This window comes from Magnusiomyces paraingens (genome assembly GCF_902498895.1).
Source record: "Magnusiomyces paraingens strain CBS 517.90 genome assembly, contig: contig1, whole genome shotgun sequence".
Taxonomy (NCBI): Eukaryota; Fungi; Ascomycota; class Dipodascomycetes; order Dipodascales; family Dipodascaceae; genus Magnusiomyces; species Magnusiomyces paraingens.
The window spans coordinates 3,870,615-3,888,225 of record NW_022474067.1 but is presented as its reverse complement, the minus strand read 5'-3'; the positions used below and the strand labels follow the sequence as shown (position 1 = coordinate 3,888,225).

Sequence of the window (17,611 nt, the reverse complement as noted above, 5' to 3'; positions counted from 1 at the left end):
ATGGATATTCTGTATTTTTGTTTTTTAGAATGAACTTTGACTTGATAATTTTTTAAAGGCACTTGGGGCAGTCAATTACATTTCGCTTCAATTTCTCAATGTCTTCTTTGAGTTGAAGACGAGGACTAGAGTTTGGACTAGCCACCTTCATTTCCTCAACTTCTCCATCGCTTCTTTTAAAAATTTCATTGAGAAATAGTCTCTTATGTTCTGACTCAATAAACTTGATTTTTTCTTGGTATATATTGATTTTTTCCTTCTCAGCCTCAATCTTGTGGTCAAGACCATCTAAAAGTTCCAAATTATCAGGATCTTCACGAATAACTTTAGCTTTCAGAGTTTTGAGTCTTGATTGATTTTGGGTGGAAAGAGCCAGAGCCTGCTTTAATGCAGAAAGCATATCTTTTAATATTTCGCTAAGAGGCTTTTCATCATTTTCCGTTTTTGTTTGGGCAGCCGCTAACCCTTTGAGAACATCAGATAAAGTCATGGATTCATTTTCAGTGATTTTAAAAGCTTTTGCGCAGGCTGCCATTTTGATATTATTTAAATGATTAAATGATTTCAATAAGGAAGGGGTGTTGATTTAAAAAATGAAAGAGAAGAAAGAAAAAACTAAGGTAAAAGAGAGATATTGATGATTTTATATTTTTAACAAACTCCTGAAGGTATATCGTCACAGACCAAATGTAGGGATTCCAGTCCACTTTTTTTGCCTATTTAGGAAATTTATCTAGGTAAAGTATAATATAAACAAACAGTTTTTTTCAAAAAGCTTTCACGTGGTACAGAAAAAAGATATATAACCCATATATGGGGTTTACCTATAACTTTATCCAAAACTTTACACAAAGAGCTAAGCATTGCGTAAACCAAAAGTTAACTACTAATTCTTTTTTTTCATCTTTTCTTTTGAATTTCTTTTTATTTTTTTTTAAATTTCTTTTATTTTTATTTTTATTTTTTTAAAACTATAAATTTTTTTACAAAGTCATTCAATCATTAGGTAATAATGCTATGCTTAATATTCAGCTTTAAATCAAGCGTTATAGGAAGATTCATCCTTAATTTCAGTGCTATCATCAGCTAGAGGCTCCCAAGAAGAAGACTGGCGAGCACTGATACCAGACATAAACATTACTTCAATATTTTCCAACGTATGGCCTTTAGTTTCATAAACAAAAAAGTAAACGACAAAGATAGAAATAAAAGTGAAGAAGGAAAAGACAAAACCAAACTTGTAGCCAATATGCTCAGTAGCAGTTGGAGTCAAAAAAGTAATGCCGGTATTAACCAACCAATTTGAAGCGACTGCAAGACTAATGGCTTTTGATCGAATACGTTGCGGAAACATTTCAGAAATGACCACAAAGGACACGGGTGCCCATGTTCCGGCAAAAGCAACAATGAAAATACAAGCCAGTGCAATCATACCGCCTCCAACGCTACTCTTGACATTGTTTGCATCGTCATAGAGAGCAAAACTTCCAATGCAAGCAAACAAAATAAAGGCAACAAACATGGCGGCAGATCCCATCATGAGAACTATTCTGCGGGGATACTTGGAAATTATGGGTAAAAAGCATATAGTTCCAACAACATTGACACCACCAAGAATCATCGAAGTACCAAAAGGATTCATATTGCTGACAGCTTTGAAAAGAGACGTGCCATAATAGAAAAAGTAATTAACACCACTGAGCTGCTGAAGCATCATAATAGCAACCCCTAGAACAACACGGTAAAGAATACGATTTTCATGGCTAAATAGCTCTCTCCAAGTAGATTCACCGGTAGACCGGTCAGCTTCAACAGCGCGCTGAACATCTATAATTTCTTGTTCAATAATTTCGGCGTTAATTGGAATATTCATAACTTTTGCCAAGGATTGACGGGCCTCAGCGACGCGGTCTTTGGAAATCAAATAACGTGCAGATTCGGGGACAAAAAGGGAAACTGCGCAAATGATTGCAACTGCAAAAACGCAAATGCTCAACAAGGGGACCAAAAACTGGCCATTAGAATTATCCCAGTAAGAGCAGCCTAGAGAAATAGTTTGGCCCAAAAAGATACCAACTGTGATTAAAAACTGAAACATAGAAACCAAAAGAGCTCTCATATGACTGGGGGCCGTTTCGCTAAGATACATGGGGCAAATGGCCGAAAGACCGCCAATGGAAAGACCACCAACGCAGCGACCGATAAATACAGCAGGCCAGGACTGGTAAGCTGCAGCTTGAATCACAACGGCAACGTTGATGATTGCAGCGCAGCCGACCAGGGCCCACTTACGTCCGTAACGGTCGGCAACCTTTCCAAAACCAAAACTGCCAAACAGACCGCCCATACTGACACCAGCCACAATAAGGCCGGATCGCCAGGTGGGGATTGAATAAGTGTTTGTAGTCTTATCCAGGTCACCAACGGCTTCAATGTACTTGGTCATATTGACCATGCCGGAAATGGAACCAGTATCATAACCAAAAATAATGCCACCAAGAGCAATGGCTGTGCAAATGAGTACAACACGAATAATGCTAGGTTGATCGGGGGCCAAGGCGATATTAGTGGTTTCTCTCATATTGAAAGTTGTCAAGCTTGACTTGCTATTCATTTTTTCCTAAAAAGAGAGAGAATTAAAAGTAGATTTATATTCCGACAAAATGAAAGAGCCTAATGAAACGAATTTCAGACTATTCGAGAAGCTATAGAGAAACTATAAGTCAAAAAGGGAACTAGATTTGATGTGTGAAATAAAGCCAAACTTTTTTTTTCCTCAAACCCCATGGGGGATTTTGGACCTTTTTATATTTGTAAGTAATATTGGGAATCGACTTTGATTTTCATTTTTTTTAGGGAACAGATCGCGAGGACTTTTAAAAAAGAGTGAGGGGGTTAAGAAACTATTCGTGTTTTCACAACCTTGAAGACCCATTTCAGATATTCATCCGCAAATATTGCGTGTGGAAGATTTATTCAATAAATCCGATAAAAGCATAATAATGCGTGCCCATTGTAAACTCTTCACCTCCTTTTAAAAGTTTTAAATCGCATGACATCAGAGAAAAAAAAAGTAAATATTAGGTCAGGAGCTCTCTCCCCTCTTGATAAAACGTAAAATAAAAATAACCAAATTTTCAATACTCAGGAATCTCCGATGATTATTGAAATTTTTCAAATAAAGAAGAATTTTGAAAAAAATGTGCGTATACGGCTGTTATACATGTAACAAAAAGAAGCAAGATTTCTTTTTTCTTTTTTCTTTTTTCTTTTTTTTAAAAAAAAAATTGTCAATTGATTTATAAATAAAACTATTAATTTTTATTTCTTTTTGACTAAAGTGACCAAGATCCATCAAACAATTTAAACTGTATGGATTCCTGGAATCTAATAATACTTGCATCAACATCAAGCGGGCTCTTTACGACCCCGCTTTTGACCTCATTTCTCCAGAATTTATGGTATTTCTCCACAAGTTTATTGTGTAGCTTGGTTAATGCATCCGACATTTGTTTTTCTATGGTCGTAATGAGTTCTGGCAAGTTGACGTCTTGCGGGGTTTGTGCATATGTTTTGATCAGCTCGTAGACGCTCAATAAATCTAGATTGAGCAACAGGCCTCTATAGAGGAAACGTCCGCCAGTGATTTTTCTAATAAATAAAGACATGTGAATAGATACCAAGGCAACAGGGTACCATGCTTTTGTAAGATCGCCATTGAACGATCCAGACTCGGCCATTACATTTCTAGCAGACTCTGGGTCAGATAAGCAGTAGCTTTCAAAAAATTTAAGTCCAAGATGACCGGTTGCCCTAAAATCTGTGGTTGGGTTAGCACCTTGGAACCCCAGTGCAACCCAGTCTTTGCCCGCCTTATAATTTTCCTTTGGAGGTGGGACTCGAGAAAAAACGTCTAGTTCATAAAAAGATTTTTGAAAAAGGGGGTTGTCATTTTCTTCATCGTAATCGTCATGGGAGTTTGCTACACCGTTTTGAGCGAGAAGTGGGGAACTTTCCTCGTCATCATTGTCCACAGATGCCAGAGCTGCTGCCGTGTCTGCAGCAGCTTCTTCGGCAACCTCGACCGCATGTAACGGTAAAGTCTGGGGAGTTGCGGAGTAGGTGAGGTCAGAGGGGAAAACACGATTATGCATCTCCACAAGTCGTTTTTCCGTATCCTCGTCCCATTGTACTGCAAAAACGCTATCTTTTTGGACAGTACTTGTGATTTTGTTATATGCGACGTGGGTGGTCAGGCAGGTGATTAAAAAGAGTTCTAAAGATTCATGGGTATCAATTTCTTTTTCAAATTCAATGATTTGATCAAGGTTTTTAGTGCCAGCACTAGATGTTTGAGAAGTGGAGGGGTCGTTTGCTATGCTACTATCAAAGCGGCCAAACTCAGTGGTGGAGGTTAAAATCAGATGGCGGTTTACAAGGTAAATAAGCCTACTGAAGCCTTTGGTATCCAAAGATTCAACATATTGTTTTTTCAAAGAGGTCAGCCTGATATCATGCTCGAAATAAGTTTCTGGGAGATAAGGTGTAACGTGATCATAAATATATCGTGCTATCCAGAGGCCCTCTGTGATGGGTTTTGAGTTTATGGGGCATGGCCCGGTATCACTTGAAGAGTATCCTCTTAGAGCAATCCAAGCAGAGTAATCCAAAAAAGATCCCGGATGCGATGTTAGGAGTGCATAAAGCTGGTAGATCGATGTCATGTTTGTGTGGGTGATGTAGAAAAGAGTGAAATGTGTTTGAATTTTATATTGGAAGGAAATGAAGGTGCTCGAGGCGGTGTAGCAAAAAAGAAGGTGACAGCGCAATTATGTGTTACGTAAATGTTACGTAAGAGCAATTTATTTGCCCAGCTTTTTTTTTCATATAAACACGCAAGGTCACCGTCAATATTCTGACCGCAGCATATATATATATATATAAATATATATTTTTTTTGCAACATCAAACTTGTGTAAACCCCAAACACCTGAACCGGAATTACCCATGCCGAATTTTGAATTGCTACCTTTGGAATTGATTTCCATCATTATTGAACACCTCTTGGACCCACCAGAGAAAACAAAACACGTCAACAATGAGGTACAAGCGTATCAATCTGTGTTAAACTTAGCTTTGACCTGTTCGAGACTTTATACCATTTGTGACCGATACCTTTCCAAAAGCATTGCAATCCACAATGACGGATACCAAAAGTTTTATTACCGAGACCATCCGACCAAATTCTCACTAAACTCTATGGTTTTGGAGCATATAGTGTTTCGGCCGCTCAAGGAAATACCCGTATCATCGCTTGAAAATATTACAAATCTGGCCTTTTACTTTGCAAAGGGATGGAAAATACAGGCTGTTAGAAGACTGGGTGCTGAAAATAATTTTGATACCTTGCCAGGGGTCTCATGGCAGTCACTTACTAAAAATAATATGACTCCAAATTTAAAATCCATCACGCTGGGGATTGGGGGTGGATTGGGAAGGATGAATGGTTTTGGAGAAGAAGAACCTGGTTGGATGAAAGAGATTCGTTTTTTGGGTCGGTGCTTGCAGACGCATCCTGCCACTAAACAGGAAATTAAGATGCATTTGGTTTTCCTAGAACCTTTACCTTCAGTTTCCTTTTACGTATATTTGAACACGCTTCCTGTGACGTTTGAGAGCTTGGAGCTGGAATCTGTATATGGATTTTCAAACGTTGCACAAGTTGTTAAGCCAGGAGAGGTGGGGTTCATTTTTGAAGATGTGAATTTGTTTAATAGCACGCGAAACAGCTTTTGTGGCGTGTTTTCAGAAGTCAAGTCACTTAAGGTGTGGCGATACGATCCACTTCTGCAAAGTGAAAACAATCGAAATGGCGTTTTTGTCATTGCATCGTTAATACCCGGGCTCGAGGAGCTGTTATTACCCAAAATTATTCCAGGCACGACCCGTTGTGAACTTGGGAACTATGTAGTTTACCGTAAGCCTTTTAAAGTAAAGTGAAAGTGAAAGGTAGTTTTTTTGAGTTTATTTCTTTTATGTACTGTGTGTAGATGTTATTGAAAGGCCGAGATGAGATTTTTGATATGACTGAGATGAAACGTCCATAGTGGTTAAATTTCTAATCCAAGCAATTTTTCTACCAATTTATTTATTTTTTTTTTAATTTTTATTCTTCCCTCTTTTCTATATTCTATATTCTTGATTCTTTCTCTCGTCAAAAATTACATGCAATGGCCCGTTCAGTCAAGTCCTCAAGGCTATCTCTGGTCCAATATACCGCACCAAAACGAGGTGCTTCATCCGCAGCAACGTCATCTAAAGCCAAGTCAATAGCAGCTTCTACCAAGGGTTACCAACCCGTACGCAACAAGTCTCGAGTCTATGATCAACCTAGTAGTTTTGAAGAATCGCTTTCAGAGAAATCAGAGGAAGAAGAAGATAGTGATGATGAAGACATTGATGATGAAGAGTACGAAGAGGAGACTCCAAAAAAAAAAAATAATACAACAAAACGGAAACGTGTAACTATCAATGAGAACCTTCCCAGGAGATATGCACCAGATAAAGAGAACAATGATATGGGAAATGAAAAAGCACAGAAAGAAGGTTCAGTAATCAAAAAACGCGTCAAACAGCACCAAACAAGGGCTGTCAAAAAACAACAAACACCCATCGTGAAGAGCAAGTTCAGTTCTGTTGGCCGCGAGTCACATAGCAGCGATAAAGAATCAAACGAAGAAGATTCAGATCCGCAGTCTGCCAATAAAGGAAATGATGATACTGATGATAACAGTCAGGAATTTGAAGATTTCGACGCAGATGATCTGTGGCAGGACCCTCAAAACACAGATTCAGCGGCAGCTGCCATACTTGCAGCACTCGCCGAAGATTTCGCATCTCCAGAGTCCGTGTACAGGCTCGCCACCAGAATCTGTGCAGGAATCGGGTACGCACCAAGCAGCGTGGCAGCCAAGGATCTGAGGGTAGCGTGTGGCGCAATTCATGATTTAGGTGCGCAACATGTTGATGCTACATGTGAAAGTTTTGCAGAACAACCGGCAGCTGTTTCAGACGCTGTGTCTCTGCTGGTGCCTGTAGACTACTCTACAGTGGTATCCAAGCACGAATTAGAACTGCAGCAACAGGAACAGCAGCAACAGCATCACGCGCCAGAAACTCTTGGGATCATGGCGCTTCGCAAAACGTGCTCAGAGCTCGCAAAACGACTTACAGGGCATACGCAAGTACTACGGGAAGCTTTGGAGACGCGCAAACTCGCGGCGGACACGGCACGGGAGACTACGGAGACGCGCAAAACACAAATGCTTGGGCAGATGCTTGGGTACCTACGGCAGCTGGCAGCACGGCACGCTGTACACATGCGGGCACTGCGGGTGCTGCATGAGCGGGTTGGGGATGCGGCCGGGCTTGTTGGAGGTCCAGAGGCTCGGTGGGATGAGGCAAGTATGTTAGAGGATGCTGGGGTGCGTAAGGAGATTACAGCAGCAGAAATTGCGTTGATGGAAGAGCTTGGAGTTGGAGAGGATTATGGAATGATTGTGATTGATGAGGAAAAAACAGATGTGGAGGAATGAAAAGGGTGTACACAGGTTATTTATTTGTTTATTATCTAAAGCAAAAAAAAAAAAAACAAATTATAATTATATCGAAAGAGAGGGTATCAAACGAGGGGATTCAAATGGATGGCAAATAAAGCATCAAAAAAAAAAAATCAAGAATAATCAATCTAACGTGATATTCTCAAAATTCGTAGAAGAGGAGAGTGAATTGAAAAGGGAACATTGCATTGCACCCTTGGTTTGATTCTATATCACGCGTGGCAGGTTCAAATGCTTTCCGTGCTCGCGCCCGCCGAGCACTTTCCCTGTGGGGATTGGTTCCGACACGCTGTGCTCTGATGTCATTGATGACACCGAGCGCGTCGACATTGTAGAGGACCGTCGGCCCAAGGTATTTGTATTGCTAGAAGTTCCTCCGTTAGTTTGTTTAGCAGCGGCAGCAGCACGTTTAAAGTTTGCATAGTCGTCGTTAGCCAGCATCATTCCTGATGTGTCGAGAGACCCATAGAACCCGGACTTGGTTACTGGGCCCGTGTATTCATCATTGGTGTGGGCAGCCGACGACGACGACCCGTTGGGAGCTTCTGGCGGTGAGTTATTTGCAGAATGGTGTCGCGACGAGCGATGCCGGCGCCCGGAGCCGCCGACTGAGTTTGACGAGACGGCGGAGGATTTGCGGGAGAGGAGGGGTCGTTTATCTGGGGTTGTTGGTGAACCGGGCCCGCTGCCGCCGGCGGCATCGGCGCCCAAGATGGAGGAAGAAGAAGCTGAGGCGGTATTATTTTTGAGCAAGCGGCGGCGGCGGCTAAGGAAAAAGAGAAGGGCCACGGACATGACACTAAAGATAAGAATTGCGCCAAAAACGACACCGAGAAGAATGGCAAAGGGCGTGCGTAAATGGAAAGGCGGTGAAAAGGGAGGCATTGGTCTGGTAATCCAGTCAGGGGAAAGGAAGCGGTCGACGTAAAGAATGGTAGACTTGCATTCGGAAGGCTGTTGGTCAGATGAGCAAGCATAGGGAGTGGTATCGCCTCGATCTAGCACACGAATTTCGTGGAGCGAATCTCCCTCGACAATGCTGACAAGATAAAGTCCTGAGTCTATTTCCTTTGCTGTGAGATGGATATCATCCTGCATGGAGAGGACTTCTCCGCCATCGAGGAAGTCATTGATGGGGTTACCTGGTAGCACATGCATGCGGAGCAAAACGTCAATATCTGGGGTATGTACAGTAATATTATTTGCCTCGAGGACCTTGTTCGAAGGTGCAAGAATGGTATATTTAGATTCTTCAGAGTTACTATTGTCTAGGACATGAGACATGTTACGAGCCTGCAACAGTGCAATGAAGAGAGTTGAGTCAACCGACTCCAAGATATTTGTTGACGACACTTGGACCTGATTAGGAATGACAATTTCATTAACGGCATGGATGACACCGGATGAAGACAAGACATTTGCAGTTTCAACGTGATAATGGTTTGGACCAATGTAAAGGTCCAATGGCGCGTAATTGCCCATGTCGTTGCGAGTTTTCTTTTTGCCCTGTTTGCGGTGATGTTTTTTAAGGGCCTTTTTCTTCTTCTTTTTAATCACTTTACCGTCCTTAATTAGGTTATCGTCTTCATCTCCGTCAGTGGAAAATCCAGGATTGTGAGTGATTCTAGGAGGGGTTGAAGAAACAACAACATCAGTTCCATCAAATAGTTTTGTTTTCATGGGGGCCGAGTCGGAGTAAAATGGGGCACGCAGAATAAGAGATTCGAGAGTAAGACGTAAAGCCGTCATGTTAGTTTCCAAGTACCTAGTAACAAGACCAATAGACTTCCAGGCAATTGCGGTGGGCAAAAGAATGGTCCACCCATTTGATGCAGGAAGACCAAACAAGCCAAGTTGCTGAAGATAGGTTGCGGATTGGGCAGATTGCAAAACAGAACCCACGGCAAGGTCAATTGGAGGTGGAGGATCGAGGCTGCCATCAATAAGGTATATAGTTGTGTTGCCAACAATAAAGGGTCCGTCAGTGACCAAGTCGTGGCCATTCAGGTAAATTTCAGAGTCTGCCTCGTTTGCGGAGACGCGGATGCGCTGGAAGCCGTAACCAAGACGTTTGAAGGTTGCTTTTGAGACGAGCAAGTAGTTTGAGTTTATAATTTCGTCAATGTCGAGGGTGTGCTGGCCCTGGATAAAATGGTACATGACGGTTGGAATTGATTGGGTAAAGACAGTATTGTCGTCTTCATCGTCTGAAGAAGACAATTCACCTCGTTGTTTTAGAACGACATCAGGGTTTGAAGATATAAAGGTACGTTTCCCTAAAAGCAAAGAGCTGTCCGAGTCATCGCGTGGAGCAAAAATGGTTTGCTTATCTTGAGGATCAGAACCATTAATAAGGTATCTAAGGCCGCGAAACTTTACTTCCTTAACAAAGGTTTCTGCGCCAAGAACAAGGAGATGTTTTTCTGGAGTGAAATTGATTAAGGAGTGAATGTTCCCAGTGGGGGCAATGATAAAGTCATTGTAAAAATGAACGATGCCGTCATTTGCAATAATGTCTGCGATAGTTGGTGCCCAGGAACCATTGATAACCATGGAGGTGGATATATTAAGAGGACATCCATCAGCAGCTTTGATAATTGCGCTTGAATGATCATCAAGGGGCGTTTTATGAGCCAATTTGGGAATAAGCGCCGATGCAACTAAGCCCGAGTTGATTGTGTGACGGTTGATGAGAGCAACGCGGTCATCGTGGCCCCAGTCGGAAGATAGATATAAGAGTTCAATGTTTGAGAGCTGGTCGAGAAAGACGGAATTGGATGGTACGAGAAGGGTAGTTGGGGAGTTAAAGACCGGGCCTGAGCATTCGTGTTCAAGGAGGAAGAGGGAATAAAAGATGGAGTGGTCTGGGGAAGATGCGAGGGTTTCACAAATTGATGGTGGAGGAGCTAGGAGTTTGTCAATGACTTGGACGACTCCGCGATGCTTTGAAGCCTTGAGATCGGTTTCGACAAGCTCGGCGGAAGAATTTTGGGAGCTCCGGGCAACAATGTAAGAAGAAGGGTCAGGACCACGCGAGTCCGATTCTACTTTGGTGAATAGGACTGGGATTGCTGGGTAACCGATGGGGATAGTTGCAAGAGGATCGGAGACTTTTTCGACAGAAATGGGAGGAGCACCAGCATCAATATTTTTGAGATAATTTTGTGAGTGAAGAAAAGATGGGTGAATATTTGTTTGAGTTGAAGGATTTTGAAGAAAGTCAGAGGCAATGAAAGTGGTGTTAATAATGTGATAGAGAAGACGATCGCGTGTGATGAATGCAGGGTCAATGTCTAAGAAGGCATTATTTGATGGGGCCAAAAAGGTAATATTGCGAGCCTGGTTGATAAGAGGGACTAAGCCCAGATGCTGGAGGTGAGATATGAGGATAGAGAACTCTGCTGATTGAGAGAGGATATCTATAATGGAAGTTGTTGGAACATTTTTTTTTGGTGGTGGTGGTGATGATGATGATGGTGGTGGTGTTGGTTGATGAGAAGAAGTTGGTGAAGGTGGGATGATAGTAGTGGAAGATAATTCTTGGGAAGTAGCCGAGATAGATGCTGAAAGTAACGGCTGAGCATGAGAATATGGGATTGCAATGAGAGAAAAGAGTATTAAGGCCAGTGGCAAAAGCTTGCGAGATAAAGAAAAGGTCAAGAAAGAAAAAGAAGAAGAAGATACGCGTTGGTTTATGAAAGTGGGCAGGCTTTGAGAGCCCATGGGATTACTGGAGGTAGCACATTTACTACAGCTCGGGATCATACTAGGTGAGGGATGCAGGTTTTGAGAGAAGATTATAGTTAATGGGGAAAGAGTATATAGTTTTTGATTGTGTGATTTTTTTTCTTTTTTTTTTTTTTTTAAAAAAAAAAGGGGGGGTTAATGGGTAGTTTTGGAATCTAAAGTATATATATATATATATATATATATATATAGAGATGGTGATTGTTATTGTTGAAGGGTTTTTTTTTAAGGAAGAAGTTTTTTTTTTTTATTTATTTATTTAAAAAAAAAAAAAAATTGGTTATTGCCGTAATAAGGCTGAGAGAAAGTTCGTTTGTATGGAGGCTGGTTGTTTAAACAAACGCTTATTTAGGCTTGTAAATGAGGAGGGGCCAGTAAAGTATTATTATTATTATATTATGATTAGGTAAGTATTATGTAATTTTTTATTAATCTAGAACAATAAAAAAAAAGTAGAACTTGAAAAAAAAAAAAATTCTGGGGGAAAAAAATGAAGATTTTATATTTTATATATTTTGAAATAAAAACTTTAAAGGCACTTCTTTAAAAATCTACTTTTTTTTATTTTTCAAAAGAAAAATTTTATAAATAAATCTATATATAAAAAAAAAAAATTTTTTTTTTCTTTGGCTGCTTTTTGCTGTTGCTGTTTGTTTGTTTGTTTTTTTGCTGCTTTTTTTTTTTCTGCTGCTGCTTATATTTTCTGCTATTGTTGGTGCTGCTTTTTTACCATTTTAAGAAAATCTTGTTGGTACTACGCTGACTGTTACTATTAACAATCATATATACACATGACTATTTTACTTATATATACTTATAAGTAATTATTTTATTTTAAAGAAAAAAAAAAGAAAAAAGAAAAAAGAAAAAAGAAAAAACCTCTTCTCTGCTAGTTGCATTTTAGGTAACTACGATAGTTAATGTCTTGGTTGGTCGTGTGCACAAGTACCCACTTTGGACTTTGGTCTTGTGTGTTATTTTTTTTTTTTTTTTTTTTTTTTTTTTAAGGGGGGAGTAGGAGGAGGAGGGAAGGGATTGCCGAGGGATAACAATTAGGCTGGACTCGAGGGTTAGGGTGTGATGTTTTTTTTTTTTGGGTGCTATCTGATAACAAATAGTTGAGTGGCAAATGTGTTACAAGATTTTAAAAGGTGTAACTGTAATTATAAATGTTAAAAAAATGTAATTAAAATGTTATATTTTTATTCCATTTATGTTACATTTATGTTACATTTATGTTACATTTATGTTATATTTATGTTATATTTATGTTATATTTATGTTATATTTATGTTATATTTATGTTATATTTATGTTACATTTATGTTACATTTATGTTACAGTAATTTGTTTCTAAACTTATTCAGTAACTTAATTATTAACATACGATAACCTTTTATTTTTTTTTTTTGTAGATACGACCAAATCCCTCCACACGAACATTCACACACAAAAGTTTCTCGTCGTCTTTTCGCAAATTTATTCTATTTTTTTTTATGTTCTCCCCCAAAAAAAAAAAAAAAATTGTGTCTATCCCCAAAAAAAAAAATTCTCACAAAAAAAAAAAAAAATTCTCACAAAAAAAAACAATTCCATTCATTAATTTAAATTAAATATATTAAAAAAACAAAAAAATAGTAGTAATAGTAAGTTATATATATATAAAATAAACACAATTGCCAAATAGAAAAACATTCTTCATGGGGAGGGGTTTTTGGTCAAGCCCAAGAGACAAACTAGTAAAAAAAAATGGAGACCGGACATTAATATTCCGTTATTTATTTGTCAACTTAAGCTCTTCTTCTTTTTATTTTTTTATTTTTTTTTAGTAATGAAAAAAAAAAAAAAATAATAAAATTTCATGAATTCAATTGTATCAATTTGTTTTTCTAAAAAAAAAAAAAAGATTAATTCTTCTTTTTTTTTTGTTCTTCTTAATTCAAATGTGTTTAGAATATATACAAATCTCTTTTTTTTTTTTCTGAATAACCCGTTTCCCCAATTGCTTAAGCACCAAGTTCCTTAAGATCCTCTGGATGTTTAGCAGCTTCATCATTAAAAAGCAGTTCTGCAACAAGCCAGTATGCAACCACACCACTTGCAATGACAGTAAGGGTGAAACGGTCCTTTTCACCAAGCTCTTCAAGCTTCAGCTCTTGTACAGTATCCTTGCCAGCCTCCGAAGACTCAAAAAACGACAGCAGGTCGTTTTGGCCGCGGGTCAATGGCTCCGTATCTGACATTTGACTGGCCGTGGCCTGGCCGGAAACGTGTGAAATGTCACCCGCCTTAAACTCGGCAGTAGGCTTGGTACTACCACCACCAACAGTTACAGGCTTCAATGAGTTTAGAGTTGTCCAAGAATCTGGCAGAGATGGAATATTAATATGGCTGGACGGAAGACTGGTCGATACAGTCATGTCGGGGAACTTGAAGAAGTCAATTGTGGAGTTATCATCCTTGGCCATGCGGACCATAGAGGTTCCAAACGCGCGACTTTGGGTAATGCGGGTGGCAAGCGTGGTTTTTCTTGCGATACGAGTCAATTGTCTAAGAGCAGTCATGTTTGATATGATAAAGATGGTGATGATTTTCTTTGGTTGGATATAAGAGAGAAAAAAAAAGGCTGTGGCGTTTAAAAAGGGGGGGAATGTGAAGTGTTTGTTGGAAAGTAAAAAAAAAAAAAATGTAGATAGAAAAGAAGAAAATAAAAAAAAAAAAGCGGGATTTCGCAGGGTATTTTAAACCCTCCAGGTAAATTATAAATTATAAATTATAAATTAACCCACCACCACAACCACCAACCATCATTACCTCCACAACAACCCAAATACCTTTTTTTTCTTTGGTCTTCTTCCCCAGCTTATTAACGGTTGCCCAAAACAGTCAAAGCTGGCAATTTAGTATTGGCTTGCTTGTATTACTATGAGTATTTATTATTAATGCTATATATTTTTATATACTTTGTATTCTTTGTATTCTTTTTTTTTTTTTTAATTTTTAGAGAAATATACCTTTGGACTGTACATTTATAAACACACCACCACCACCACCACTTTTAACTTCAACAAGTATACTATAGATATATTTTAACACCCCGCTCTCATCTTTACTTTATTTTTTTTAAACCTCCCCTCCTCGGCTCTTGAGTTTGTTTGTTTGTTTGTTTATTTATTTATTTGCTTTTCATGTGAAATATTTATATGAATTTCTTCTATATATATATTTAAATATATATTGAATGAAAGAAGATAAAAAAAAAAAAAAAGGGCTCATATCCAAGCGGTGTTTGAAAACACGTTTTTTTGTTTTTTTTTGTTTTTGTAGTCTCGCCAAAGTGTAAGGCTGATTTCTGTAAAAGTCCATTTGGCTGCTGTAGGGGTTTTTTCATGGTGCTGCTGCTGCTTAAATATATAAAAGCCTTTAAAAATGTGTGCAGCTTTTTAATTTTTTCATTCTTTTTTTTTTTTTTTTTTTTAACCCCACCACCACCAGAACCATTAACATCTAGCCGTCCTTGATAAGCAAAAAAAAAATAAATAAATAAACATGAGCAAGCTGATTTGAAATGAATTTTTTTATATTAAATATTTCCCCTGGATGTCAATAGTTTTTTTTTTTTTTTAAAAATAAAAAAAAAGTAAACTGTGAAATAAAAATAAAAGAAATAAAAGAAATAATAAAATAATAAAAAAAACATACATTCTTCAATACCAATACCATCCACCTTCACAGAACCTCGCAGCCATTCATGATAAGACCTGTTTGTTGCATTATGGCGTCACTGTATGCTTCTTAAGACTCTTCTCTTATTCCCCTTTGCATGATACCTATCTATCTTTCTATCTATCTGCCTTAGGAAACCCTTCATCCGAGAAACTTTTATTATTTATTGCTTTATTTACCTCCAGACATTAATACAATACTAACAGGTAATCACGTGGCATCATGATATAAACATAAAAGAAAAAAAAAAAAAAGAAAGAAAGAATTGATCTTTTTAAACCTTTTGCCACAATAAGCAACCATACAAGCAACAACAGCAGCAACCTTCTTTTTTTTTTTTTATTAAAATTTTTATTAAAACAAATTCAAATTTATTTAATAATAATAATGACTTTATTATAACTATCCATATATATAACAAAAAAATTGCATTAAATATATTTACAACTCATGTTTCTTGATATCATTCTGGAATTCCCCCAAAACAAAAAATAAAATATGCGTTCAATAGAACCATTATGCTTACTTTATTCAACTTTACAGTTTATGACTTTTATGCAGACCATTTTCAAAATGTTTGACAATATCCGAGACGTGCTTTTATACTCCAAAAAAAAAAAAAATAATAATAATAATAATAACAATAATAAAGGTATAAATACCCAATGACTTTCCTTTGAATGTTTGTTAAAAGTTTATGACTTAAAAACTCATCCATCCAATTTATTGTATTCAAATAAAATAAGAAAAGAAAAGAGTATACGTGAAAATAATATTCACTTTGTTTTTATTTATTTCAATTCTTTTAAAGTATCAAAGTTAGTTTATTCCCAGATTTACCTCAAATCAAATCATTGAATAAAAAGAGTTATTAAAGATAAATTAAAAATTAAAAATTTTAAAAAGCACACTTTTACTTTTACTTTAACTTTTTTTTTTTAATTTGGCATTATTTTCGATTTTTTCAAATATCCCATTTTCATTTCATCTCTGCATTAATTCTTAATTATTGTTTTTTTCTTTCCTTTCCTTTCCTTTCCTTTCCTTTCCTTTTGTTCACTTCATTCACTCAAATTCAATGCGTCGCTCAACAAAAACTCCTAGACGTCTTGATCCTGAAATCAAGGCTAAGCTTCGCCTGGCTTTCCATTGCAAGGAAAGATCCCAGAATTTTAGCTATAAAAGAATGTGTCTGCCCCATGTTTTGACTTTTTTTTTGGGTCTTGTTTATATTTTGTCAACTTATTACGATACAAGTATTCAGCTTTTTGAATTGCTTTTGTTTTTTCTTTATACTCTCTACAATTTATACGCTTCTTTTTATTACTGTTAAATAAATAATCAATACATATACACACTCTCTTTTTTTCGTTCTCTATCTCTTTCTCTTTCTTTCTAATAATAATAAATTATGATTAACGAAATTCCAACCATACATCAAAGCAACCCTCACGCTTATGTTTGGGGCACAAGCCAGGCGCTAGGTCCCGTCTTTGTGACTGATTTTTTGCTAAAATACTTTTCCAGCCGAATTTGTGCTTTAGAAAATGATGATTATAATGATGACGACATTAGTGATGTTGACGATGATTGTTTTATATCAAAACTCAAGCCTAATTCTGATTCTCAAAAAATGGTTAAACAAAACCATCAAATTATTGAAGATCACGATGCTTTATTGGTTGAAAGAGAAATTATCCTAAATTTGGGAGTTCTTGAAGATTCCAAACATCATTCCAATTTTGTAAAAAAGACAAAGTCTAAACCAAAGGAAGGGAAAAAAATTACAAACTTGACAGTTGGTCAGATTTCAAAGTCTGGGGAAAAGAAAGTGGTGGTATCCAGCCCAAAATATCAAAACAACCCCATATGCAACCCTGTTTTGCAATCTAAAAAACTTGACCCCACCAAAAAAGAAATTTCTTGTGTTACAAACCCTTCAACAATACCTCAATATTCTACTACCTCTTCTTCTCCCCCCACAACTTCATTTTTTAACAAGTTGTCGAGTCTTTCTAAAACTGGGCACTTGAACCATGTTCCAATAAGAATTTCTGGGTCTTATCAAAAGTCTAATTTTACTAGTTTGAGTCCCAAAACTGATGTGAACCGTGTTTTAAAGAAAAAGGGTTTACGGGTGCCTAGCCAGTCTTTGGCAAAAACTACAAATGACTTGAAACAAACATTGCCAGTTGCAAGATCTAAAGCTCAGGATGAGAAGACTTGTAAAAAAATTGGCCAGGTAAAGGGGGCCTTTTTTTTCGGATGCAAGACTGTGATTGTTGAGAGAAGAAACATTAGCTAGCATTAAAGTGTGGGAAAGTTGATAAAGTGCAAGCATATAAACATGGATAAAACAAAAGAATAAGCATTAAAGTATAAGAATTATCATATATATTAATAATAATAAATAAAATAAAAAACTTTTATATCCATCTCTTTAAAACCCCTCAAGCTCTACAAGACTCGAAACAATAAGCACAACGGCCACAACACCCAAGGTTGTAGAGAGTCCCTGA

The 17,611-nt window shown here is 37.6% G+C and overlaps 8 protein-coding genes across 8 annotated transcripts; 3 read left to right on the top strand and 5 right to left on the bottom strand.

Annotated features, from left to right (window-relative positions):
* Positions 1–52: 52 nt before the first annotated feature.
* SAPINGB_P001149 (uncharacterized protein) lies at positions 53–535 on the bottom strand (the record flags this gene model as incomplete). The annotated part of the gene is made up of 1 exon (XM_031995872.1): positions 53–535. One exon carries the CDS (start codon positions 533–535, stop codon positions 53–55), a length of 483 nt encoding a protein of 160 aa, XP_031851763.1.
* A 504-nt stretch (positions 536–1,039) lies between these two features.
* SAPINGB_P001148 (uncharacterized protein) lies at positions 1,040–2,581 on the bottom strand (the record flags this gene model as incomplete). Its single annotated transcript, XM_031995871.1, has 1 exon — positions 1,040–2,581. One exon carries the CDS (start codon positions 2,579–2,581, stop codon positions 1,040–1,042), a length of 1,542 nt encoding a protein of 513 aa, XP_031851762.1.
* Positions 2,582–3,335: 754 nt separating this feature from the next.
* Positions 3,336–4,724, bottom strand: SAPINGB_P001147 (uncharacterized protein; the record flags this gene model as incomplete). Its single annotated transcript, XM_031995870.1, has 1 exon — positions 3,336–4,724. The coding sequence occupies one exon, from the start codon at positions 4,722–4,724 to the stop codon at positions 3,336–3,338; it is 1,389 nt and encodes a 462-aa protein (XP_031851761.1).
* A 283-nt stretch (positions 4,725–5,007) lies between these two features.
* On the top strand, positions 5,008–6,000 carry SAPINGB_P001146 (uncharacterized protein; the record flags this gene model as incomplete). Its single annotated transcript, XM_031995869.1, has 1 exon — positions 5,008–6,000. One exon carries the CDS (start codon positions 5,008–5,010, stop codon positions 5,998–6,000), a length of 993 nt encoding a protein of 330 aa, XP_031851760.1.
* Positions 6,001–6,230: 230 nt separating this feature from the next.
* On the top strand, positions 6,231–7,595 carry SAPINGB_P001145 (uncharacterized protein; the record flags this gene model as incomplete). The annotated part of the gene is made up of 1 exon (XM_031995868.1): positions 6,231–7,595. One exon carries the CDS (start codon positions 6,231–6,233, stop codon positions 7,593–7,595), a length of 1,365 nt encoding a protein of 454 aa, XP_031851759.1.
* A 231-nt stretch (positions 7,596–7,826) lies between these two features.
* Positions 7,827–11,384, bottom strand: SAPINGB_P001144 (uncharacterized protein; the record flags this gene model as incomplete). Its single annotated transcript, XM_031995867.1, has 1 exon — positions 7,827–11,384. One exon carries the CDS (start codon positions 11,382–11,384, stop codon positions 7,827–7,829), a length of 3,558 nt encoding a protein of 1,185 aa, XP_031851758.1.
* Positions 11,385–13,372: 1,988 nt separating this feature from the next.
* SAPINGB_P001143 (uncharacterized protein) lies at positions 13,373–13,930 on the bottom strand (the record flags this gene model as incomplete). Its single annotated transcript, XM_031995866.1, has 1 exon — positions 13,373–13,930. The coding sequence occupies one exon, from the start codon at positions 13,928–13,930 to the stop codon at positions 13,373–13,375; it is 558 nt and encodes a 185-aa protein (XP_031851757.1).
* A 2,240-nt stretch (positions 13,931–16,170) lies between these two features.
* SAPINGB_P001142 (uncharacterized protein) lies at positions 16,171–17,397 on the top strand (the record flags this gene model as incomplete). The annotated part of the gene is made up of 2 exons (XM_031995865.1): positions 16,171–16,280; positions 16,620–17,397. The coding sequence occupies 2 exons, from the start codon at positions 16,171–16,173 to the stop codon at positions 17,395–17,397; spliced, it is 888 nt and encodes a 295-aa protein (XP_031851756.1).
* Between the last annotated feature and the right edge of the window lie 214 nt (positions 17,398–17,611).